We start from the raw sequence: 24558 nt of genomic DNA on the forward strand, positions 1-24558 counted from the left end.
GGTCACAGCCTCACTAGGACCCTGCGACACTTGAACACTGTCAGAGGGATCCCTTGATATGTCTACTGGCGTAGTATTTTCAGTAATTTGACTTGGTTGAACTGTGGTCCTACCGCAGGCATTGAGGGTGAAATATGGCCCAAGGGCAGGATTGTGCATAAATCCTGGTCCCAGAAGTCAGCTCAGTCAAGTGAATGAAGATGGGTAACCAAACGTTGGACACTGAGACGACAGCTGGAGAAAAAGGGCGAGGAGGAAGTGGAGGTTTGGGACTCCACCACAGGGTTGGGCACAAGCCAGAAAAAGGGCATCTCAGACGGTTTGGGGAGTTGTCTCAAGGCAGAGCCCGGGAACGAGGAGGGGCCGGTCGGACTCACCGCTGGGGAGGGCACTGTACCCAGACCGCAAACCGAAGAGCAGGCCACGGTAGCGCAGGAAGGCTTCGTCCAGGACCGAGCAGCCCGCTTGGGCTGCGGAACTGACATGGTACCGGAACTGGAAGTTGTGCGGGGTGATGGCGTAGTGCGTGTCCGAGGTCTGGATGTACTGGGGCCAAGGCCACACGGCCGTCGCCGGCCCGGGGAACGCTGCCGCCAGCAGCAGCGAAAACCAGAGCCTGGCGCCTGCCATGGCGCGCCGGTCGCCTCCCTCCCGGGGCCGGGCCACGTGAGAGCCGGGTCACGTGAGCGGCGCCCGCGTGACAGTCAGCGTGTCACGTGGCCGCAGCGGCTCTTCGGCGGCTTGTCGGAAGGACGGGCTTGGCTGGCGTGAACCGGCAGCTCCTGCGGGAGAGGAGCTGAGTGTCCCCCAGAGCCAACGCGCACGCACTGCAGGGGCGCCCGCAGGGGAGGCGGCGGGGCCCGCGGGAAAGGAGGTGGCCCGGACCGCCGACTTCCGGGCCGACTCTCGAATGAGGACTGAGTTCGCCAGGCCTGCTCAGAGGTCAGGGACGCCCCAGGCCCGGGGAATTTAAGAAGCAGAGAAGCAGAGGGTTAAAACCACAGGTCGTTGTGATATGAAACGCTGTGAGATGGAAAGGGGCCGAAATTAAGCAGCCAAAGTGGCTCCGCTAGAGAGGGAGATCAAAAGGTCACAAAATGTGATCTCCTTATGACTGGGGGAAAGAATGTGTATTTTCAGAGCAATCTTAAGGCCTCCCATTTTCTGCTAGCTTCCAGTGTGTGGGCTCTTCCCTTGGTAGTTGATGATCTGCTAGTAACTGCCCCCAAATGCCCTACCCCCAGACAAAATCACACACTGGGGAATGTACTTAATGCAGTACGACAGTGCTTGAATTTAGGGTGCAAGATGTAGAATACCCAAGATAGGACTGGTCCTGCAGGGGCTTACACAGGAAGTCCAGGAGTCAGGACTTTACTTTGTGGGCAATTGAAAATCATCCTCCGAGATTTGCATTTTGAGAACTCATGTTGCATAGTTGGATGGATAAGATACCAATGAGGGGGTCCTTTTTTTTATTGGAGGTGGAAGATAATGAGAGCTTGAATTACAGCAGTGGGGAAGGAAGAGGGTGTAGAGCCAGGAATAGTGGGTGCCCAAAAGCAGAAGGGTTAATACAAGAGAGGCTTGAGGGCTGATCAGTGAAACCTCTGCAGATGCTGTGAGTCCAGGACCCTGTCTTCCTTGTTCACCACTGTATTACCAGAGCAAGTTGAATCCCTGACTACAAAAAGAGATAAAAATAATGCTATATATGACATTTGGCTAGCCGGGAATTTTTTAAACCATAAAACTGCATTTTAGTGTTAGAATAAATAAAGATCAGGAAAATGAACTTTTTAAAATAAAGGGTCCTTAAAAGTCATAATAATTTAGGTTTTAGTTCCTAATTTAGTAGTTATATGCACATGGCTAATAATGGAAAATCAGATAAAGAAACACTGTCTCTCATTTCTGTAACTTCCAGGGATTCAACATGAAGTTTCTCTTAGGTGATTATGCTAGAATGGAGCTTACAGCAAAGGAAGTAGAAATTAGATCTCACAAAGAAAGGGCAGGGTATATTCCACATTTTACCAAATGGGGGACTGAGATACTACTTACAGTTAATACAATAAAACTAAATATGTAATTACAAAGCAAACAGGAAATCAGATCTCACAATCACAGTTTCAAACTCCAATATTGCATATTTACACTAATTTCTACATTTCTTAAACCTAAATGTTCATTAGCCCTAATGAATGGGCACTTGTGTGATCACAAGGCCAATTGCACACCCAGCTGGGCAAGTTGTGATGGGAAAGGGCTCCAGAAATAAGAAAAGAACAGACAGTATATGAGACATGGGGGTTTATTGGGACTCACCGACAGGGAGTTCAGGAGCAGCAGCTGGGCAAGGTTGTGCATCACTTTTGTGGACAAGGAGGGAACTGTTTATATGGGGTGAGGAGACAAGAGGTCGTACGTGTGCTGAGGGTGAAGGAACAGAGACTATGCGCTTTCCTGGAAGGTCTGCCTCCCAACAAGATGTTTCCATCGATAAGGTGGGCCTGTACTCAGCTAGCCCCAAGCCATCAACATACTATGTACTTAGCATACCACTTCAAGGAGGGGCCATGTGGGCATGTGGTGTTTCTGGGACAAAAGGTTACAAGCAGGCAGTGCTTGTCCCCACACACTGTACCCCACGTGTCCATGAGGCCCTCCTGCTGTTCATACTCATTGCACCATTCTGCCAGGAGACCCTTCAAGCCAGACACATAAGAAAGCATTGTAACCACAGACCACAGAAAGAAATATGTATATGTCTGGGTTCAAGTCCCCACTCTTGTTTTATAATTCCTCAATGACAAGGAACACGATGACAACTGTTCGTAGCTACTTCCTGCTGACAGTGAAGTGAGGAGCTTGAGGAATGAAAATAGGAGAACTGCTGTTGAAAATAAGCTTAGGTACGCAGACTTCATTCTCGTAAAGACTCGCAACCTGAGATTCCCACCTTGAGTGGCATAGAAAGAGTCCCAAGGGCTGTTCTAAACCCCTTCAGTCCCACTTTAGCAATAGAAAATCTTGTTGGGAGGCAGTTCCTCGACCAAGGTTTTGTTCCTTGGGGTGCTGGTCACATGAAAATGATCTTTTCTAGCAAAGCACATAGTCTCCGTCTCCTCGCCCCATATAAGCAGTTCCCTCCCTGTCCAGGATAGCAGTGTGCAACTCATCCAGTCGCCACTCCTAGACTCCCTGCGCTTAAGTCCCAGTAAACCCGCATCTTGTATGCTGTCTCCAGTCTTTCCTTCAGTCTCTGGAGCCCTTTCCCATCACAACTTGCCCGGCTGGGTGTGCGACTGGGCTTGCGACCACACAGTACTCCAACAGTCAAGAGAGACTTTACCCAAGGTACCAAGGGAGAAGATCCCAGAATCACTGTCCGAAGAGCCAAATGCATAATGAGGTTGCTGTCCCATAGGACCAATAGTTTGGGGAGGGTTCTGGGTAGGTTCAAAGAGAACAGTAGGTCAAAGTAGAGTTTCAGGACTGAGCATGTGCAAAGGCACCACTTTAAGTGATCTGTACCAAGGGAGGGGGTCATTTACTTAAGTGACAAAAGGAAGGAGCTGGAACCAAATAAAGAGATTGTAAAAATTACTAATGGATATGCTTAGAGATTTTTGTTGAGAGAATATTCCAAACTTAGTATTCCAATTATCCTGTCTCTGACGAGTGTATTAGACAATCAGAAAAGTAATAAACAACTATAAAAGTGAAAAAATAATCATAACCAAAGCAAATATTCAGAGACTAGCATAGAGATAATAGCAAAATTTTAAATTAAACTTTTTAACAATATGAATTCTTTAAATTAGTATATATACAATTTGCCATTAATTCTGACAGTAAGTGAATAACAAAAATAATGACACAGATAATGCAGCATATAATATTTGTTTTCTTCATTTAATTTTCATATCTATAGCTTCTAATAAAATTGGCTTACATATCAGAAAAAGAATTTCATGTCAGACAATTGTGTCCAGACTGTGGTTTGCAAAGTAGAATCATCCCTGTACAAGCTGGAGGAGGAATGACTAATTTTGTCTGGGGAAGTCTTTCATAAAGTCGGTGACTTTTGAGCTGCCTCCCAAAGCATGAGTTAGCCAGACAGGGAAGGAGAGCAGGGGCTGAACCTAGAAGTGGGAAAGAAGGTGGCTTGTTAAGCAAAGGATTTAGGGAATAGCAAAAAAAGATCTACCATGATTATCTCACTTCCACCATACTCTCTTCCCTCTAGAATGCCTTTCCCAGTCCCCACTCCCACTCCCATCATCCACTTGAAGGTCTAAACTTGTATTTTACCATCCCGTGAGTCTTCTTTGACTTCTCAAACCTGGCTGAGATCCCATGACTCTCTGAGCTTATCTCCACCAGAGCACTTATATTGTGGTAGTTTCCTATCCATCTGTCTGTATTCTCCACTAGTGTAAAAGCTCCTTAAGGACAGATTCTGTGTTCACTATTGTATCCCTAGCCCCTGACACAGTGTCTAGCACATAGTAGATGCTCAACAAAGGCTTATTAGATGAATGGCTGCAGGGCCCTGAATCTCTCTTCACTGTTTACCGTCTACTTATCCTTAGGTCTTAGCCTAGACTAGACTAACAAGTATGTTGTCAATGGAGTATGAGTGTGCTGAGAGAGTGATCCCTCAATCCTCAGGGTAGCCAGCCAGAGCATAGGGCAGCTAGACATCCTGGTCAGTCATTTTCAGCCAAGAGCACTCTCCTTTATGTTCTATAATGTGAGAAGCTTTGAGAAGCCCTTAGACATCACCTCTGTTTGGGCGCTTCTTTATGGTACCCTCATTTTAGCTTCTTTACTTGTCTGTATCCCCCACAGACTACATGCTGAATGAGTGGTATCTTTTTCAGAGTTGTATGCTTAGTGCCTGAGCCAAGACTCTGCACCCAGCATGTGTTCAACAAGTATTTGTTGAAAGAAAGCATGAATGAGGAAGCGTTTGTACTAAAATTTTAAAGACAATTTCAGTATGTAGAGGGAAAGAGCAGTCCATAGAGGACTACAAACTAGAAGATTCTGTCTAACTCATTCGCTTTAATATCCACAGGTCCTAGGCCAGTGTCTGGCACACAAACATTTAATGAATATTTTTGAATGAATAGAATGAAATAGCAAAAAAACAAAGACAGAGATGTCTGAAGAATCTGAGTGATACCAGCGACAGGAGCAATTCTGTCTAGAACCAATAGTGCATGAAGAGAAATACTAATAAAAATAGTGTTAGCCTCCCCTTCACCACAGGAGCTGTTTGATTAAGGCTCTTACCTACTTTAAGCGTATATTGAAGTCAGATAAACTAGGGAGAAACATCAGAAATCCTATATCCTATATAGAGTTAGATCAACAGTCCGGAGCCTCCAATGTTGCGATTTTTTTAACCAAAAGAGGGCAAGTTTATATAATTAAGACAGTTGCATGGTATTTAGGGCCCTTTGACTAGGGGTTCCTTTTGCTTAAACTCCCTCTTGCTCCGGGCATCCTGATGTCTGCTCCCCACTAGGATTATCTTGGATCTTGTCTGATCTCTTAGGCCTTTATGCCTAGAACCTCAATGGTCATAAATGCTCATGCTGGCCCAACCCACAGAAATGTTCTGAAATTCATTAAGGGAGGTGAAACACCAATGAAACTTTAAAGTGGGTATGTAAGTCCTTTACAGAAAATCATTCAGATCATACATTATTGCCCACTGGAATGATCTAATTGGCCCTAAAAGATTTTTCACTCAGTCCTTTGTTTTCACTTATTCCTACTCTGCTGCCTGGGTCCTCCATATCTTATTTTCCTGCCTTGCCTAATAGCCAGGCCATGGCCTCCAAGAGCCCCAGAACACAAATCCCTTCAATTTTCCTGTCCTTTGGCCATCTACTGACATGTGGCTCCAGAAAACACTAATGGGTACTACTGTGCTGTAGGTTTCCACAGTGTCCAATTTCACTGATGTTACAGGTGGACCCTTTCTTGTTAAGAGCCCAGTTAAAATGTCTTATTTCCATTGGGAGTACCTTTTGGATCTTAACTCCTTTTCTTCATGTTGGGATTGATTATCCCTGTTAGGATTTGTCTCCCATGCAGGTGGCACAGAAAGTGCTCTGGGGCTTCCTCCCACTTGGGAGACAACTGGGGAGAGGAGGCAGAAGGTGTCTGGAAGAAGGGGGCCTGGAGCAGGACGTACTTTAGGCAGAAGGAGTCTCTCTGGCACCAGGGTGGTGATGCCATGCTTGCCTGTGTAGAGTATTCATTAGAGATCTGGGTCAAGGTCCCAGCTACAGTGTTCTTTGGCCTGGAGTGCCCTCCACATGTCTCTCCTAGGGACCTGGCAGGGGTGTAGCCACATTCAGCAGATGGTCAGAATGTAATGGTTCAAAGATTCTGCTCCTGGAGTCATACTATCCTGAATAAAGTTCAAGCATCTGTAATATACCACAGATAAAGAAACAACTCCTAACAAAGATTTAGGGGGAAGCATTATATCAATAAACTCATCATATTTGTAATGTATGTAATGTATGTTTGAAAACTTGATTTAACCCCCTATTGTCAACTTCTGCTTGGACTAAAACAACAACAGAATACTTCTCTCCCCCTCCTCCCACCCCCCCAACCCCGCCAAAAAGAGTACAAAGATCTAGGGGAAATTCTTGAGAATTATAAAAGTTCAGACCTAGATGTGATCTTATCAGTTCACTTATCTCATTTGAGATAAGAGAACTTAGGACCAGAAAAGTGAAGCGCTATTCCTTGTGAGCAAGACTAGGGTATTATTCATAGAGATACTTCCAACATCTAGCACAGCACCAAGTACATAGCGGGTGTTCAATAAATGTTTGTAAAATGACTAAATTCATTACTTGCTATACATACTGCAGTGTTTTGCATGCAGTAGGCCACCAATAAACTTTTACATTGACATTATTAAACCCAGTGTGCATGGAGCCAGGGAGTGGTAAGGCTAGAAACAGACCTCAGGTGTGTGGCCTTCCTGACCGGGACTCTCCCCACCTCACTGGACTGTGCCTCTGGAAATGCCTGCAGTCATTTGGTCTCCTTGAGATTAATGCAGTTTGGTCATGGAGCCCGCTGTGCCTACATCCTGTTCTCAGCCCACTGCCTTATTCTAGAAATACATGATTCTTGGATTTGAATGTGCATGGCCAATTTTCAATTAATTTTTGAACTAGAAAGAAACAACCATGCAAATAATCTTAAAGTCACTGTGTTTGGCCAATACTTTTCTCCCTTGGGAGTAGCTGATTTACCTTCCTAAAGAAAGTTTGCTTAGGAAAATATTGCAATCCATTATCCCTGAGTCCACATTAGCCAGATAATGGTAGGAGGCCAGTGGAAGGATAAAGATTTGTTCAGAGCCAACAAGGGGACATGCATGTAATTCTGAAGTAATTAGAGCTCTAACCATGGAGACAAAGATCAGAGAAACAGCCCTCCTTCCCATTACTATGAATGATATATGTAATATAAGAATGCTTCAGTAACCAAAAAGATTCTTCATGTTCTGGGTGCAAAAGGTTAAACATTTGCTATTCTCATCAGAGATCTTTGACTTGCAAGGAAGAGAACTCCCAGTTAGCTAAAACATGGGAAGTTTTTCATCTCCCAACCATGTAGATATAAAGTAATTACAGCCAGGGTCAAATAGGGTGGAATTAGGAATTCTGGTCTTAGGAATCAAAGTGATCCCTTGGTCTCTAGGACCCATCCCATCTCTCACCCCCTGCTCCTGCATCGGCTTCATTCTCCTGCTCTGCCTAATTTATTCCTACAGTATTCTAATTTCAAATTCTCCAGACAGAGAACATGATTGGCCCAGCTAGGAAGAGATGTCATTCTTGATCCAAAGAGCTGTGCCTATAGGTAAGGCGTGGCAGGTTAATCCTTAGATGGTCAAAGCTCCATCCTTGAACAGGTACTAGTGAGGGAATAGATTCACTTAGAAGGGAATTCGTGGGGAGGCAATGGCTGTCATTTATTCATTATAAAAACAATGCATATTTATTTTGAAAAGCTCAAACAACACAATACGGTGTGTAGAAGGTATGCTTCTCAGTTCATAAACTCAACTACACAGGAAAATTACAACTTTGTTTTCCAGAATAATTTGTTTTCTGAGTTCATGACTCAAGCCCCTGATCTCCTGGGTTTAAGAGAAAATGTCAGAACAGTGTCTCTTGATGTCTGCCGACACCCTTCCCTGGGCTCATTTTACACCTTAGAGCCCTTTGCAGTGCCAAGGGACCACACAAGAGCCAGAAAGATAAAGACTATTGGCACTGTAGCACATATTGCTTTGTATGTATATATATGCATAGTATGTGTGGTCATTTGTGTGCTTGACATTTTTCTATATACACACATCCATAATTTCAAACAAAAGATTAGAACATGATATAACCGCTATTCTGTGAATTTTTCAGTTAACAGTATTTTGTATTATGTAAAAGAGGTAATATTCTCACGTTCTCCCTCAGTTTTAAAGAGATATAATTGACTGTAAGTTTAGGTTGTATAGCATAGCGATCTGACTTACACATGTCATTGCAGTGATCACCACAACAGGTCAGTTAACAGCCATTATCTCATACAGATCTGGGTGTGTATATACATATTTTTTTCCTTGTGATGAGAACTCTTAGGATCTACTCTCTTAGCTTCATATATATTATATAGTAGTGTTAACTATAGTCATGTTGTACATTACATCCCTAGCACTTATTTATCTTGTAACTAAAGTTTGTGCCTTTTGACCACCTTCTTCCAATCTCCCCTCCTCCTACCCACCATTCTGTCTTTACGAGCTGATAGTAATAAAAATAATAGCTAACATTTATTGTGTACTTACCGTGTGCCAGACACCACCATAAGGGCTCTCCATAAGGTAATTCATTTAATTCTCACAATAACTTTGATAAAGTTGCTCATATTATCCCCATCTTATAGATAAGGAAGTCAGAATTGAGGGGTTAAATAACTTGCCCAGGATTACACAGAGCGGGAATAATGTGAATGTCCCATACTTTATACCTAATTCCCTATTAACGCACATTTAGGTTGCTTCCAAATTTTCTCAGTTATAAACAGTACTACCCTGACCATGGCAGAGGATATTGGTTGCCATGCCAGCATCTATTTCCACCCTTTCTCACCATTAATGCCTTGTTTTTCATTTGGAAATTTCATTCTTCAATTTTGTAGCTTGGATGAGATCGACCATAGCCGGAGGCCCTCTATTGCTTTAGCCATGTAATCAGAGCTACTTTCCCCGTTCCTTTGCTATAAACACTTGGAAACATAGGATAACAATTTACATTCCCATCAATAGTGTGTGAAAATGCCCATTTTGTTACTTCCTTCCAACATTAGTATTATCTTTTCATCGCTACTGTTGATGTGTTGAAATTAATTTTAAAAAGATGTAGCTAATAAAACTGATAGGTAAGCTCTAGCAAGACAGAAATAGGACACATGACTTCCACATCATTATATAAAAAGAAAAGGACCAAAGAAAATTGAATCAGTCTGACAAAATACAGGAAGAAAGCAACAATAATTAACAGTATACAAAGAATAGGAGGATAGGAATAAACCCAATCTAACCTATCACACTATACATAAATAGGTTAACTTCCCCCATTAAAACAAAGACTCTCAGACTGAGCAAAGAACAGTTTAAATGTTGATGAAAAGAGACATCTAAAATGATACCAAAATGATGACAGTGAAAGAATGGCACATCAAAGATATATCGGGAGAATGCAAACAATAAGAAAGCAAAGGAGACACTTATTAACATCTGACAGAACCCAAGGCAAAAAATTTAAATGGAACAAAGGTGAATATTTTTGATGATAAAGTTCACAAAGAAGATAGACACCATGATCCATTTCCACCTAGAAACAAACAAATATGTATGTGTAAATCAAAAACCAGAAGAAATATAAAAGAGTAAAATATAATCACAGTGAGAAATAATAACATTTCCCTGAGAATATTTTATCACGTGCAGAAAAAATAAAGGATAGGAACATCTTGAATAATATCATTAATAATTTAAGTGTATTAGACCTAGAATCTTATATCCTAAACAAACACAGTCAAACCTTTGTATCTTATGCATTATTTTTAAATTATTTTTAAATATCCACAGGACATTTAGAAAAACTGTCAAAAAGACAAATATTACTAAGTTCTGAAAGGCGCAGTTCTTTCATTTTATTGAGGTATAATTGACATATAACATTATGTTAGTTTCGGGTGTATACTGGGATTGAGTATTTGTATACACTGCAGAATGGTCACCATGATAGTCCAGTTAACATCAGTCACCATACAGTTACAAAGTTTTTCTTCTTGTGATGAGAAGCAAAAAGTACAATTCTTATAGGACATGTTTTTTTACCATAATATATTAAAACTGGTAAAATAAAAATTAAAAATATGGATACATTAAAAAAATTCTAAATAATTCTTGGGTCAACTATAAAAACAAATACTCCAAGCAGTAAATCAGAAGAAGAATGTATTCTGTGCAACATATTTTAATACAGGAATACAAAATTAGATAAACATTAGAAAATGTATTAAGGCAATGTTTACATTAAACAGGTTAAAGGAGATAGACTATATTCCAGAGGTTAAGGAATTTGAAAGAGCCATTGTAAATGAAAAATGATGACTAAAGAGAAATAAAATGAAACTTTTTTAACATGAAAATATATACATACTAAACAAAACGCAATAGAGTCAGTTTCCATGAAAGTCAAGAATAAGATTAGGATGGGCTCTGTACCCTTAATAAAATTGTTCTATGGGGTCCAGTCAACGCAATAGGACAAATTTTGCAAAGAAAGAGACAGAATAATCATTATTTGAAGATGATATGATGTTTATTTAGAAAATCCAAGAGAATTATCCAAGGAACTATTGGAATTAAAATAATTCAGTCAAGTTGCCTGATAAAATATAAATACATAGAAAAAATAGTTTATTTATATGTTAGCAATAACAAATTAGAAAATGAAATGAAAAAATTTGATTCACAAAGCAAGCAGGTTAATATATGTGAAGCACTGGCAGAGTTCCTAGTTCATAAGAGGTTATATAAATATGCTGTAATAATAATAATAATACTGATTTTATAGATTCCAAGAGGTGAAATTAAGATTTGAATTCCAAAACAAAAGATATATTTGTAAGATTCTTGATATATATATATATTCAAATTATTCTTTAACTGTTTAATTCAAGTATAATATACATATAGAACTCTGGTAATCAGTATCCAGATGAAGAAATAGAACATTGCCATCACCCCCAAAGTCCTTTGCATGTCCTCTTAGTCCCTAGTTATCTTCCTCCTAAGGGTATTTCTGACTTCTGACAACACAGACTATTTTTTTCTGTTTTGTATGTCATATGAATGTAATCATATATATGTACTCTTTTGTGTCTGGCTTCTTTAGCTCAGCATTATGTTTACAAGATGTACCCATATTGCTTGTGTGCTTGTGCATTATTCATATTGCTGCACAGTATTTTATTGTATGAATGTACCACAGTTTTCCATTCTTCTGTTGATGAGCAATCGGGTTGTTTTCCATCTGAGGCTATTATAAAAAGTGCTGCTGTGAGCACTGTAACATATGTCTTTTGGTGGACATGGGGACGTTTTCCCATTGCATACATACTCAGAGTGAGAAGAGCATGTGTTCATTGAGCTCTAGCGGATAGTGCCAGGAAGTTTTTCAAAATGCTTATATCAATTTACACTCTGACAGAGGTGTGTGAGAGTTCCAGTTGCTCCACATACTTGCCAACATTTTTTCATTTGAGCCATTCGGGTAGGCATGTAGTGATACTGCGTAATGGTTTTAGTTTGCATTTCCCTGATGACTAATGAGTTTGAGCACCTTTTTATGTTTATTGGCCATTTTGATTATCTTGCAAAGTGCTAATCAAGGACTTTGCTCATTTTTTTATTTTCTCTCTTTCCTATTGATTTCTAAGAGTTCTTTATATATTCTTGTTAGAAGTCCCATGTTGGATATACATATTTCCATATGTATATCTAATTCCTTAGATTGCCTTTTTACTCTCTCAATGGTGTCTTCTAGTGAACAGAAGTATTGTTTTTAAAAAAAATCTTGGCCTACTTCAAGGTCACAAAGATGTTGCTCTCTGTTTTCTTTTAACCAAATTGCTTTTTTTTTCAGTGCCATCAAATTATTTTAAGATCTTTTTTCCCATGACTGAACAAAAATAATGGAAGTAATATATTCTTCTACAGTAAAGATAGTTGGAATATATAAAAATCCACTTGAATTTTTGTTAAATAGTCCTCCAGAGCAACTTGAAGAAATACAGGAAAGGTTTCCACAAAAACACTTTTATAGAGGGACCTAGCATGCTTTTATTGTAAGTGTGCCTGACTAACAATGACATATATTATGTCTTTCATATTTTTGTCTTGGTTATTCCAAAGAAAATCCTCTTGTGAAACACTGTGTGTTGTATTTGCTAAATATACAAATATCCAAGGGAAGGCACACCTTTCTTCCGCTACCATGATAAGGCATTGCTCTCAAGCATGTGACAATGCCCTGTGTTTTCCAAGTGTGGCTAATGGCACGATCTGCTTGAAGATCCTTTATACTCAATATTTCTAGTGTTAAATAAAGAGGAGAGTTCTGTGTGTTTCTGCATAATTTTCCAGTTCGGGATATTATATGTTTAGTCATCCAAATTTTTTTCTCCCTCATCAATGATTTTCATAAGCCCATCTTTTATTCAATTGATGTTTTTCAAAGCTGCTTCCCATCCACTTTTTTTCTCAGTCCCCTGGCTTTCTATCCTTCCTGGGGCTCTGTGAAGTCAGTCTGGGGCCCAATGGGGCCTGCCTCTGCTGGGCACAGCCACAGGCTGATGTGGTGTACTGTCACAGTATATTTCATCCACATTTTTTTCCAAAACTGCATTCACATCAGTCCAGTTGTTTTCTCAGAGAGAGAGTCCTTCACCAGCCTGGCCAGTTCCCCACTGAAGGGCCTCAGTGCAAAAGTGAAGCTCTGGGATTCTGCAGGGGGGATAAATAGCCTTCATAATCTCATTTCCAGGGCAGTTCCACATAGTGTCACATCAGTGCCTGAGGCAGTCAACCCTCCAGCCTCAGCTGTGCTCCACCTGGACCGTGCAGGCTCAGGGAACTACCATATTTGCCCACTGGCTCTGGGGTGGCCCACCACAGCACAGGCTGATGACCCCATATTCCTTTTTAAAGTAGATGAATGGCAAAATACACAGTCACCAAATATGAATAAATTGCTTGTTTCACTACACACATCCAGGCCCTAGCAACTTCCCAACTGGCCAGAATACCCTACCTTTTGGTAGAATGTAATTGGCCTTTAAGTAGGCTTGAGTGGTGTCTGACCTATTTCTTTAATAAGTAGACAGTTGCATCATTTACCAAATTGGACACTGTTCACAGAATGATCTGTCACTCCACACTACACTAATATCATCTCTTTGTTCAGTGGTAGTAATGAAGTGGGGAGGGGGGGTGGACACATCTTAACATGAGTATTTCATCTGTCTCAGGGTGGCCTGTGGTAAGGCCATGCTCAAGCAAACTTGGAAAGACAGTTTAAAAATAATAACGGATAGCATTTGCTGAGCACTTATTAAGACCCTGTGCCAAGAGCTTAATGTGTATTATCTCAGCTAATCTTCACAAAAATTCTGTGAGGTTGGAATGATTACACTGAGGTTCAGTGAGGTTAAGAAAATTTCCGAAAGGAACCTAGGCATTAAGTGTTGGAACTGAGTAAGTGCTAGAACCAGGACTGAAATGCAGAAGGCAGACTGCATCTAGCTTTCTAGCCATGCATGTATAGCTAACATTCATTCTGTACAAACCAATTTTCTGTAGATGCAAAAGTGTTCCCAGTAGAGCTAGAGTATTGTAGCAATCCAAAGCTCACAATATAATTGCATAATGTAGTATAAAAGACTGTGATCTAGCCCTTACTTTTATCTGCAACCTTCAACATTTATCTTAGATTTTGTGCCTAGAAGAACCATACTACGCTGCCCTGACAACTTAATGCTTTCATGGCTTCCTGTCTTCAGACATACTATTCTCTTTGCCTCAAATACCCTTCCACCTTGATTACCTGGCAAATTCCTTTAAAACCCAGCTAAGACATCACACCTTCCAGTAAACTTCCCCTAATTTTCTGACATTGTTAATCATTCAGTCCTCTATATCAACCTTTGTCCTTTTGACAAAGCTGTATTGCCCACTCATTCATTCAACATGAACATTCTTTCCAGACACTAGGCTACATACTGGGAGAGGGAGAGTCAAATAACACTTTTGCAGCAGGAGGACCATGTGCTAAAGCAAGGACATAAACTAGCTACTGCCAATAGTTCCTACCATCTGACAAGTGGGTGGGTGAGGAGAAAAGTGTGATAGGGCATCTGATTCAGCCCAAATCTAGGAATCAGAGCTTTTCTGTTTGTGGAAATTAAGAGCTGGTAATCCAGCTGGGAATGTATATGAATCAGTGTTCTTGCTGTGGAAAAGGGTGGCATCTGTTCACCATCTTGGATTGATTTTGAGTCTTTATGGGGAGAGGATTTAGGACCATCACTGAGAGTGTTGTTTGAAAAAAAGATGTTAAGATATTGTGGGCACAAGCTGTGGGACCAGGGAAAGGCTGTTCTCCTCGCTTCCACATAACACCAAACCCGGATGTAGTATCTTGAGTGGTAGCTTTCAGCACACTGGCTGGTAGCCCATTGGGCTGGGGATACTGGCGTTTTCACTGCGGGCCTCATCAGCAGGGGCAGTGCAATGGCTTCGTGAGCAGAGGGCAGTAAAGAGAGGAAACAAGAGCAAGAAAGGAAAGAAGGGCGAATGCTGCGCGGAGAACAGTGGTGGACAGACCGGTTCATGAACCTATTGAGATGCACCTGCGCCCTTCCACTTGGAGTCGGGGCAAAAGCATGAATTCTGGGCAACTGCGAATCATAAACTATAACTACAGTTACTGAGTTCTGGGGACATCTGAGTTAACTTTTTCTTTTGCTCTTACAGAATTGTGTCTTACTCTTCTCTGTATCACAGGACTTAACTAACACAAAGCCTGACACAGCAACGCTGACAAAATATTTGTGCACTTACTTAATAAAGGAGCTGGGAGGAGTCAGAGAAGAGAGGGTGGGAGCATCATACATATATGAGCCGAAAAGGTGATGACTTCATTCTGCCCAGGTCTGGAATAGGAAACAGAGATGGGATCTGTGCTATGAGTTCTGGCCCCTTTTGATTCTGTCAGCATGTCAGTTACTGAGACCAATTCCATGGCAGTTAGAAGGGGAACAGATTGCCAAGGCGGAGAGGAGGGGACAATTGGTCTTGACCTTCCTGAGGTTCCCAAAATTAAGGGGAACCGAAAATATCAAAGGGTGAGGAGGAACCTAATTATAGGTCAGAGGGGAGGAAGAAGGCTGTAGGCGGGGGTAGACAGTGTCCTAAAGATAAACATCACCCTGAAAACTTGTTTTTTATAGAAGGGGTAGGGAAAACGATCTACAACTTAAACCGACATGGGGATACTTGAGGCAGAGAAGAGTAGGAGATCCTGGGGATCAAGGGTTGCCTTTTCGAGTAGGCAATGTTTCCCCCATCCTTGTAGCCTGCCCTCCCTACCAACAAACATCCGACTGCCTCGATGCCATCCCAGAGGCAGCAGGAGCACGTGGATCAGACACGCGCCTACCTCCGAATGTTCTGTGGCAGCCTATGTGGTTTTAGCCTCCTGGTGCTAATCTGCGTGTCCCCACTGAGCTGGGTGCAGTTCCTGGTGATCAAGAATGGCCTTGAGCTTCATGCGGGACTCTGGACTTCATGCAACCACGAGCTGTGCTGGAGCCATGCACCCAAGCCACCATGTGAGTGCCACTAAATTAAATGCCACAGGCCCCCTGTTCCAGAGCTTTCTGTTGCACTGGCCTTTTACCTTTCTTCCTCCAAGATCTTTTGGTCTTCACCGCTCCCAGTCCAGGATGGCTCTCAGCCAGACTGTGAATGTAGCCATCCCTTCCTTCGGTGTCCTCAGTGTACCCTTTCTCCCTCCTACCCCAAAATGTTCCCTGCCTCAAAGTAGGAGGTGATCCTCTCTTTACTCTCTGGGAAGAACTCTATTGTCATTTATAAGCTGTACTGTGAAGCACTGTGATTTTATTCTAATGTGGCTTGCAGAAATAGAAGAGAAGCGATCCATCAAAGCTGGGAGGTAAAGCAAAGTGTCTCAACATTGATCAGGTTTAACTTTTCAGGTCAGCTTGTTCTTCTGCTAACTGTCAAAGATAATTTAAATACGTATCAGATATGTAGTATAACAGCTGCTGACTATTTAGAGTATATCATTAATGTCAAATTTTAGGTGAATTTAAGTAAATCTGTAAAGGCAACACAAAATATTTAAAAATAAGTTTCTAGATCTAGAAGATACCATATGGAAGTTTTTCAATCAGAACCAAGACTGAGAGGAAAGACATAACTACATTAAGTGGTTTCCCAACTATCCACAAGAAATAGGTTTACACAAAGCAACAGGCATTGTGAAAGAAAACACATGTAACTAAGATGTTTATTTCTCCTTCTCACATAAGCCGTGCTCCCAGATGCTGTGGGGGACGTCCCTAGGTTCAGCCTTGAGGTAGAACATTAGTCATCTGGCCACCGTCTGTGGCATTTGGACCTAAGGGGCAGGACCCCAAAGCAAGATCTTGGGAAGAAACTAATATCAAAGACAGGCACACAATTCAACTGCATCTGCAACTAAAAAGAAAAACCAGAGAAAATGTTTGCAACAAATATGAAAGATAAAAAGTTAATGGCATTAATATATAAAAATGATTAATTTTATAGAAAAAGACAAAAAGCCAAATAAACAAATTCTTTATAAACAGAGAATTCACAAAGTAGAAACTACAAATGTCTAATATACATAGGAAAAACTACTTTAAACTCAATCGTTAACGAAAGGCAAATCAAATGGACAATAAGAATTTTTCAACCATGACATTAACAGATTTTTAACTGATAATGTACAATGCTGTACACTTCATACACACTGAGGACCAAGGAAATGGGTATAACCAAAGCAATATGATTATGTGTATTGAGATTTACACACTCACTAATCCATTTCTAGAAGAATGGAGTAAAAATATATATAGACATAAAAATCAGTTGGCGATTATATTTATGTAACCATGTGCCCATGCTAAAATTCAGGACTTGAGATTATTTATTAAATCCTTAGTGAGTTAGGATCTTAAAATTTTGTCACTTTTCAAGTAGCAAGTAGTTTATTTCTTGGAGCCTTGAATTCACTCTCTAAACTTGAATGGTTTAGAGAAAGTCAGCTAAGGGACTCCTTTAAGTACAACATGATAAGTCAGGTATCCACCCTATTTCTACACCATTCCAAGTTTCTGCCCTGGACTTGCTTCAGGTCATAGTGCCCCTGAACCTACTTCACCTGGTTTTAAAGAACTGAGAGCCTTTCTGCTGCAGCTGTTGCTAGTGGGGTGAAGAAGGGGTGGGCAGCAGAGGACACTTCACTTTGACTCCGAGGTCTCAGGTGCGGAGCAGACCTTCTGTTAGTACCCCCGCCAGCACAGGGGAGATCAGACCCTAATGGAAAGAAATGTGTTGCCACGGAGAGTCACTTGAACCTGTTTTGCAGAGTGGGTGGGGAGAAAGGGAGGGTCTTAGAGTTCAGGCCCTGGGCTCTAGAGATCTGGGGCCTCGGAACCACCACAAAATAAACACCACCAAGCTGTGTGGGATGCTTTATTCTGGCCCTCCAGCGGGGTTGCCCAGGTACTAAACACTAAGCAGATTTCACAAGCTCCTCCGGAGTGCTAGGTCCCCATCCAGGATCTTTCCATTCCAAAACTACCTTCCTTGCACATTTCCCTTGAATCTGGGGAAGTTTTGTCCTGGCTTTATGCGCCTAGAGAGCGCAATGGCAGCAGCGTGCAGGTTTAGATTTGGCTGTGCATTAAGTGGGCTGATTCCCCAGCTTGTCTCCAATAGCACCTTTTTCATCTTCAAAATCAATATCCACACCCCACCTCTACCCACTCAGTCTAGCTCCCCATCGTTAAGAGGAGCACTTCTCCCTGTCCTGGCTTTGATTTTTGCTGAAGGGCCTAGGGTGTCCCACCATCAAATCTCTTTGGAACAGCTGAGTACCAGGTGCTTAGCTTTATTACGGCTGGCTTCTCTCCTCTACAACTTTCTTCTCGTGTTGTCTTGGCACCCCCACTGCTTCCTCCCAGGTGCTAACAGCAGTGAAGGAGAAGAGCATCTAGTGTTAACCCAGTCTGTTTGTTCATAATGTTACTGGAGATGGGTCCTTGGTCTGGTTGGGAGAAAGAATTCAAGAACAGACACAGAAAAGCTGATGAGCATTAAGGGTTTGTTTGGAAATTTAAAATTCAGAGAAAGGCAAGAGCACGTCAGAGGGTGGTGTGGGGGGGCCAGACCCAGAGGGGGGTTCCGCCAGAGAACAATAGGAAGCCTTTTTTATATGAAGGGAGATGGATATTCACGGAATGAGATCAAGTTTCAAAGGGGGACAGGTGCGGTCTTCCTGGAGTTCAGGCCTGCTCCGCCCTTCCTTTGCTGGCGCGAGGGATTTTTTACTGTATCTGTCATGGCTTGGGGAGGTGGGATTTTTACTATGCTAATAACAGAGAGGTGTAATTTTTACTATGGTGATACCTTTTGAGGTGAAGATTTGGTCAACTTCTCCTCAGTGTTGGAACCAGCCAGTTTTGGCCAGTCTGTTTTCTATAGCCTGACTCCACATCACGCAGGAAGAGCTTACACAGAATGTGTAGAATATAAGCAAGCATCCAGCCGATGTAAACACCAGCCAAAGTCCACCTCCCCCTTCCCTGCTCGTGTCTGGCTCTCTACCGACCACAACAGTAAGGGTGGGGTGGCATATAGCCCTAACTCACTCACTTTCCAAAACCAAAGCTTTACTTTCCTAACAGTAAAAGGGGATCCTGCCCATCAGTCACGGACTGCCAAATGGTGAATGTTCCCAGTTTACTGAGAACAGGGAAACACTACTGCTTTCGGGTTGGTTTCTTGCAGTGCTGGTAGCTTTTACATCGTACCTGATGGTGCTCTGAAGTGCTGGATCACTGGCTGGGGTGATCCTGAGAACACGGCAAGGATCTCACCAAGTTTTTCAAATGGTTTGGACTTCTTCCTCTCCAAATGGCAGGTGACGTCCTCTTCCCATGGCATTAGCTCCATTGCCTTCAGGAAACTGGGAGGCTTGTCTTGCTATTCTTGCAATCTAAGCTCACATCAAAGCCTTTCATTAAGCAGGCTTGGATAACAGAAATGTTTGGATGCAGGGGACCCACACAGCTGCTCCTTAGGTCTTGCGCACTCCTTGCTCCCTGGATCAAGGCTTCTTACTGACACAAGTAGGGCCTTTGGTAACTTAGGTTCTAAGATTTTTGAAATTTTGATGGGTCAGCAGTTGTAAAAACTCATTAAAAGCTGAAGTAGGTTTTGTTATTGCTGGAGATGGAGGCTTGAAGTCAGTTTTAGGACCTTTGTTCTGTTAAATGAATTTAAAAATTATGAAGTCAACCAAATGCAGCTGTTTTGATTCTGAAGCAAAGTGCTTGGTTTGGTTAGATAATTCGTTGTGTACATTATGACTACGAGACTTGGTTCCTTCGAGATTTCCTTTGAGGATATAGATAGGAGCTTGAAATAATTACAGTACAGGAGTTAAAGTAAATGTAACTTGATTTTGTAGTCACAGGCTGACAAGGCCTGTAAATGTCAGATACATTGAAAAGAGAAAAAACAAATAGAAACCAAGTCCAAAGGAACATAATTCTATACTGCAAATCTTTCCTTTGCAAGTTGCTCCTTTGAAGTTGTGAGAGATCTTGTTTATTAGTTTTAGGAAATGAGGGGCTAAGGTACAGAAGGTTGTAAGAAGAACATGGAATCACAGTTTTCCCCTCATGGTAGAAGAGAGAGTGGACTGTAACATATTCTAGACAGGAGTCGGACTGATACCCTAGTGTGCTTTTGTGTTATCAGAAACCATTTGAACTAGCATAAGGTGAAGAGTGAACTTATTTATAAAGATTCCTAAGAATTTCATGGACTCCCAAAGGCAGGAGGTTTGTTGGACCTTAGAGGATTCCAGATGGCACTGGGACCTCAGATGACGAAAATCAAGCCAGCCAGTCCCTCAGGGTCTCTGGCGTGGCTTCGTCACTGATCGTTGTTCATGCTTTGGTTTATCTCTGTAGCTCAGTTTTCCTGTTTATTAGTGTGTTACATGCCCAAAAAGGGATATCCTAGTTTAGCTTATATCTTCTTGGTTTAAGCAAGCAAAAGAGGAAATTAGTATCATTAGTCCCAAATCCAAATTTTTAAGCAGAAGAATCAAATTGGTCCAACATGGGTCAGATTGCCTTCCTAGATCCAATTAGCCGCAGTCAGGCAGCTACAGGCAAAGGTCTGTATATACAGGGCCTGAGGGGGATTGTGAGCTAATGCCGTAAAAGATGCCTGTCACCCTGGGCTTCGCGGAGCTCAGTCCGGGCTCATGGCTCTGACTGGCTACATATACTGCCAATTCGGAATGACCCAGTTTTCAGAAAATGTGCTACTCTTGGGTTATCATGTTTAAATATGATAAATATGGCTAACTTGTTAAAGTCACAGAGTAACCTCCTTCTGTGGGTAAGGGTGTAGTTTCTCTTCCTAGAAATTACTAATTTTGATTATGTTAGCAAGTGGTAATTTCTAGAGAACAAAATAAAACTTGGACTGGGATAAGAAGATAATTCCTTCTCTTTGGGTTACTTGGCCTCTGGACTTGGGTTCTTAGGCGTAGAAGTGCTTAGAGAACTTTCATTGGCAGAGATGAGCTGGCCCCTGCTACACTGAGACAGGAAAGAAGCTAGACAAGGAGGCACCCAATAAAGGGTATTAAAGATATTGCTGGGTCTTGATATCTCTGAAAAGCTATATCAACTTGCAGTTGTAAGTTATCCTCTATTTCTTAAAACATTACCGGGGAAGTCAAGGGAAGGATTTGTTCCATATTAGGGATGTGGTAGCAAACGGTAAGGTTTAGCACATTCCTTCTTATCTCCTACAAACATCCAGTCTGCAGTGGCAGAGTCGGAGGAGCAGAGATCTAGGACCAGGAGATGAGGGAAGAAGGGGTGTGAGGCACCTGCAGAAGAGCTCTGGAGCAGAGGAACTTCAGCAGTCCTCTCCTTGAACAAACATGAGGGGGACCTTGAGGGATTCTCGAGGAAAAAAAAGGGATATTTTTGGGGTGTTAAATCCTTGTAATCCAGTAAATCAGGGCTTGAAATCATTATAAGATAGGAGTTAAAGTAAATGTGACTTCATTATGTAGACACAAGCTGACAAGGCCTCTACATGCCAGGTATATTTGAAAGAAAAAAAAATTAGAAACAAATTCGAAGTCCAACAATGGTTCAGTCATTACGCAAGGTATGTTAATATGCTAGATTGTTTTGGAGCCATTAAAAATGATGTTTACAACAGGCTATCTGGGAAAAATCTTACCATATAATCTTAAGAAAACAATCACAATATTCAGTATCATATATGCAATGTGCAGTGGATAGAAAAATAGTGCAAAGAAACAACTAAAATGTTAACAGTGGTTGCCAATGGTTAACTCAGGAGTGGGATTGTGGCTGATTTTCTTCCTGCTTTTTGGTACTTTTGTGGTGCTTCCAGTGCTTATATTGAACATGTATTACTTCTAGAATTAGAATTAGAAACAAAAGTTTTAATCTGTGTTGTAATGAGTCACACCTCTTACAAGCTAGTTCACATCTGAGTTAATGTGTTAATGCACTGAGAATCATTTGTATATTATCTTTAGTTTCACCATGAAGGCTATGCCTTCATAGTAAAGAAATGCCAAGTTATCAATAAAGAGCTGGAAAGAAGACCTTCATTTGTGTCCTGGATGCCACGTGGTATAGAGGGACAAAGACGCAGTTCAGCTTCATTCTCCACGGTCCTCACTCCCTTCTCCAAGTCTCTATGAATTCTGGTTTTCTTAAGAGGGATTCCCCCCTGGGCCGACCAACCTCTCCTTTCTCCTTCTCCTTGGCAGATTACCTCCAGTATTCCAGGGCCTCCTTCCTCCTCTCTGTCCTCACCGTACTCATCGCCCTTGCCTGGCTCTTTGGCTCTTGCCTCCCTGGAAGAGGAAGCGCGACTGCTCACTTGGATCTGAAGGTCTCCATGCTCAGCTTCAGCTCAGGTACAGGACCAGCCTGCCGGGGGGACCGGGTCCGACTGCTGAGGGAGCCAAGTGTCTCTGAAGGCCTTCCACCCTCTTTTTCTGGTGTCTCTCCTAGTCCTCAGTATCATATCGAGTTGCCAGATACCTGCCCTATCTTACTGTATAAAACATACTTTGGCTGACTTATGCCCGGGGAGAGGCAGTGTCTTTCTCTTGTCTATCTTGATGAACCCCCAAATTTTGATCTTTTGGCATTTGGAAGCAGAAGAAGAGTAAGGGGTAGCAGTTAGGGCAGACTGAAGACACTGACGGTCTCTGACATCTTTTCTTCCGGTCCTAGCCATCTGCTTGCTCTTCTGCCTCGTCCTATTTCTGGCACAAATTCGCGGGCATACGAGGGATACCATGGATTCAGATCTCCTGTGGACCTATCATCTTAACTGGTGGGGTGTCTTCTTATACGTATTTGCTGGTGAGTCAGTCCCTTACCTTATGCTAAAAGGATGGGGGGGAATCACTTCTTAAAAGGGAGGTGAAATCTAAGAGAAATAGAAGCACTAACTTCTCCTATGCAGAACATTTATCTGTTGAAAGGCAGTGTGGTATGGTGAAGAAAGCATGGATTTTGGAGTCTAAAAACCTAGAATTATTAACCTGTCCCACCACTAACTGAGGCATGGACACCTTGTGTCTTGCCTAAGACCACACGGAAAGCGGTGGAACTACAATTTGAATCCAGGAGGTTCAAACTTTGTCCAAACCATGTGAGAAATATTATAATGCAATGGGAGCAAAGGAGAGCAAAGTAACTCTGCTGTGGGAGAGGTGGGTTGGGTTCACTGAGAAGAAGCCTTTGAACTGCATTTTTAAAGGATGCATAAGACTTTTAAAAGCCAAAAGACCATCTGTCTATTAGAGCTCACCTTAAATTCTTCTCTTCTCCTAGGGATCATCTCCTTCCTCAACTACATAACTTCCAGATCTCCTCCCCTTGATCAAAATGCCACTGTGATTCCCACAGAGAAGTCAAGGCTGGGGATTGGCCCAGTTCCTACAGCATTGCCTGCTGAAGATGAGGGTCAAAGTCTGAGACAGTCTCCTAACATGGAAGAGAAAAACCTACCAAATGCAGAATTATGATGGGGATAGGAAATGCCAACTATTGTCTGTCTTAAAAATGGTGGAGGAGCTAACTGAGTTGAGAATATTGTGCGGGTTCTAGGAAACCCTTCTAACATCATGTTCATATTACTGAAGGAGAGAGCATTAAAGCTGTTGAAATGTCCTTTGTGTGCATTTGGTCCAAAATATATATGACAGTCATAAAGAAAGTAAAGAAACTCACTTAATAATAAAAAATTTCTAAAAGAAAACATTAGTATTTAGGGCCATATAGATGCAGTGTGTGGATCAGAGATCTCTTTGGGCATCAGGGATCTTGTGGATCAGAATGGTCCGTAAGAAAAATGTCACTTAATTGTGTTTTGAATTTTTCTTTATTATGTGTGATTTGGGGCACACTCAAGATAGAGGGCACTTGGACAATTTGTGGAATCTGACTGGAGACCATTATCAGAAATGGAATGCACACCAGTGGAGATAATAACTACCACCCAAACAAACTGATAGGGGCTGGGGGTGTTCTGGGGAATCTATGAGGTACAACTTCCTATGAGGATTGGTAATTTGAAACCCTTAGAGTCTATTATGTGAGCCCATTGCTTCTCCCTAGTCTGGGAGAGACCTTAACCAGGTATTTAAAAACTGTCTGAAATTCTATACAAAACTTGTACATGCACTTTTCTGTAAAGAGGGCAAAAGACTCCACCAGATTCTCGACAGGCCTGTGACTCTTGCTTCCTTACGTATCAGTTACAATTTACTGAGCCAAGTGGGGATAACAGGCTTTTTTTCCCACCTAAATGTATACATGTGGACCAAGTTAAAAGATTTTTAACTTACCCTGTAAGACTAAGTAGGGGATGGGGGCTCCAGGCAATCTCATAGATCTTCTGATGAATAAAAATCCCTTTTAAATCCAGGCCAGATTCCATGCCAAAAGTAGCTGATATTCATTTTGTCCTTTATTCCTTTAGTAGCTGCCACTACTAGTCTATTAGCTGAGGTCCATTCTTCT

At 41.9% G+C, this 24558-nt stretch overlaps 2 protein-coding genes, 1 long non-coding RNA gene and 1 pseudogene across 9 annotated transcripts in view; 1 reads left to right on the forward strand and 3 right to left on the reverse strand.

Moving 5' to 3' along the window:
- Positions 1-682, reverse strand: part of HEXA (hexosaminidase subunit alpha) — a 34613-nt gene extending 33931 nt beyond the window's left edge. For 2 of the 3 annotated variants that reach the window (XR_012120780.1, XM_037010096.2), the window contains exon 1: positions 378-680. Coding sequence is in view for 1 of the 3 variants with exons in the window: in XM_037010096.2 (XP_036865991.1) it covers positions 378-630 (253 nt within the window). In the remaining 2 variants the exon portion in view is untranslated. Of the gene's footprint in view, positions 1-377 lie in introns of all 3 variants that reach the window. The other variant, XR_005059033.2, reaches the window with a different exon arrangement.
- Positions 683-811: 129 nt separating this feature from the next.
- On the forward strand, positions 812-23700 carry TMEM202 (transmembrane protein 202). Of its 2 annotated transcripts, none has more exons than XM_017661400.3 (5): positions 812-942; positions 15756-16011; positions 22290-22439; positions 22762-22893; positions 23368-23700. In XM_017661400.3, exons 2-5 carry the CDS (start codon positions 15792-15794, stop codon positions 23559-23561), a joined length of 696 nt encoding a protein of 231 aa, XP_017516889.3. In that variant the 5' UTR covers positions 812-942; positions 15756-15791; the 3' UTR covers positions 23562-23700. The 2 variants fall into 2 exon arrangements, with proteins under 2 accessions (XP_017516889.3, XP_073068246.1); XM_073212145.1 differs by lacking the exon at positions 812-942 and adding an exon at positions 15338-15525.
- The window catches only part of LOC140843202 (uncharacterized), a 47874-nt gene continuing 27237 nt past the window's right edge, over positions 3922-24558 (reverse strand). Inside the window, exons 4-6 of one of the 4 annotated variants that reach the window (XR_012120781.1) lie at positions 23345-23487; positions 17610-17805; positions 16699-16903 (exon numbers count right to left, since the gene is read on the reverse strand). This is a non-coding gene — a long non-coding RNA (uncharacterized lncRNA). Of the gene's footprint in view, positions 4149-16698; positions 16904-17609; positions 17806-23344; positions 23488-24558 lie in introns of those variants that run through there. The other 3 variants (XR_012120782.1, XR_012120783.1, XR_012120784.1) reach the window with 3 other exon arrangements.
- Positions 12029-13034, reverse strand: LOC118969333 (NADH dehydrogenase (ubiquinone) complex I, assembly factor 6-like; annotated as a pseudogene).

The sequence above is a fragment of the Manis javanica genome, chromosome 8, assembly GCF_040802235.1.
Source record: "Manis javanica isolate MJ-LG chromosome 8, MJ_LKY, whole genome shotgun sequence".
In the NCBI taxonomy this organism is placed as follows: Eukaryota; Metazoa; Chordata; class Mammalia; order Pholidota; family Manidae; genus Manis; species Manis javanica.

Bases quoted from the DNA above. Each gene is read 5' to 3' on its own strand.
- TMEM202 (XM_073212145.1), top strand. From the start codon at position 15,397: ATGTCAGTTACTGAGACCAATTCCATGGCAGTTAGAAGGGGAACAGAT. The intron at 16,012-22,289 runs GTGAGTGCCACT...TCTCCTTGGCAG, and splicing joins CCATGCACCCAAGCCACCAT to ATTACCTCCAGTATTCCAGG. The intron at 22,894-23,367 runs GTGAGTCAGTCC...CTCTTCTCCTAG, and splicing joins CTTCTTATACGTATTTGCTG to GGATCATCTCCTTCCTCAAC.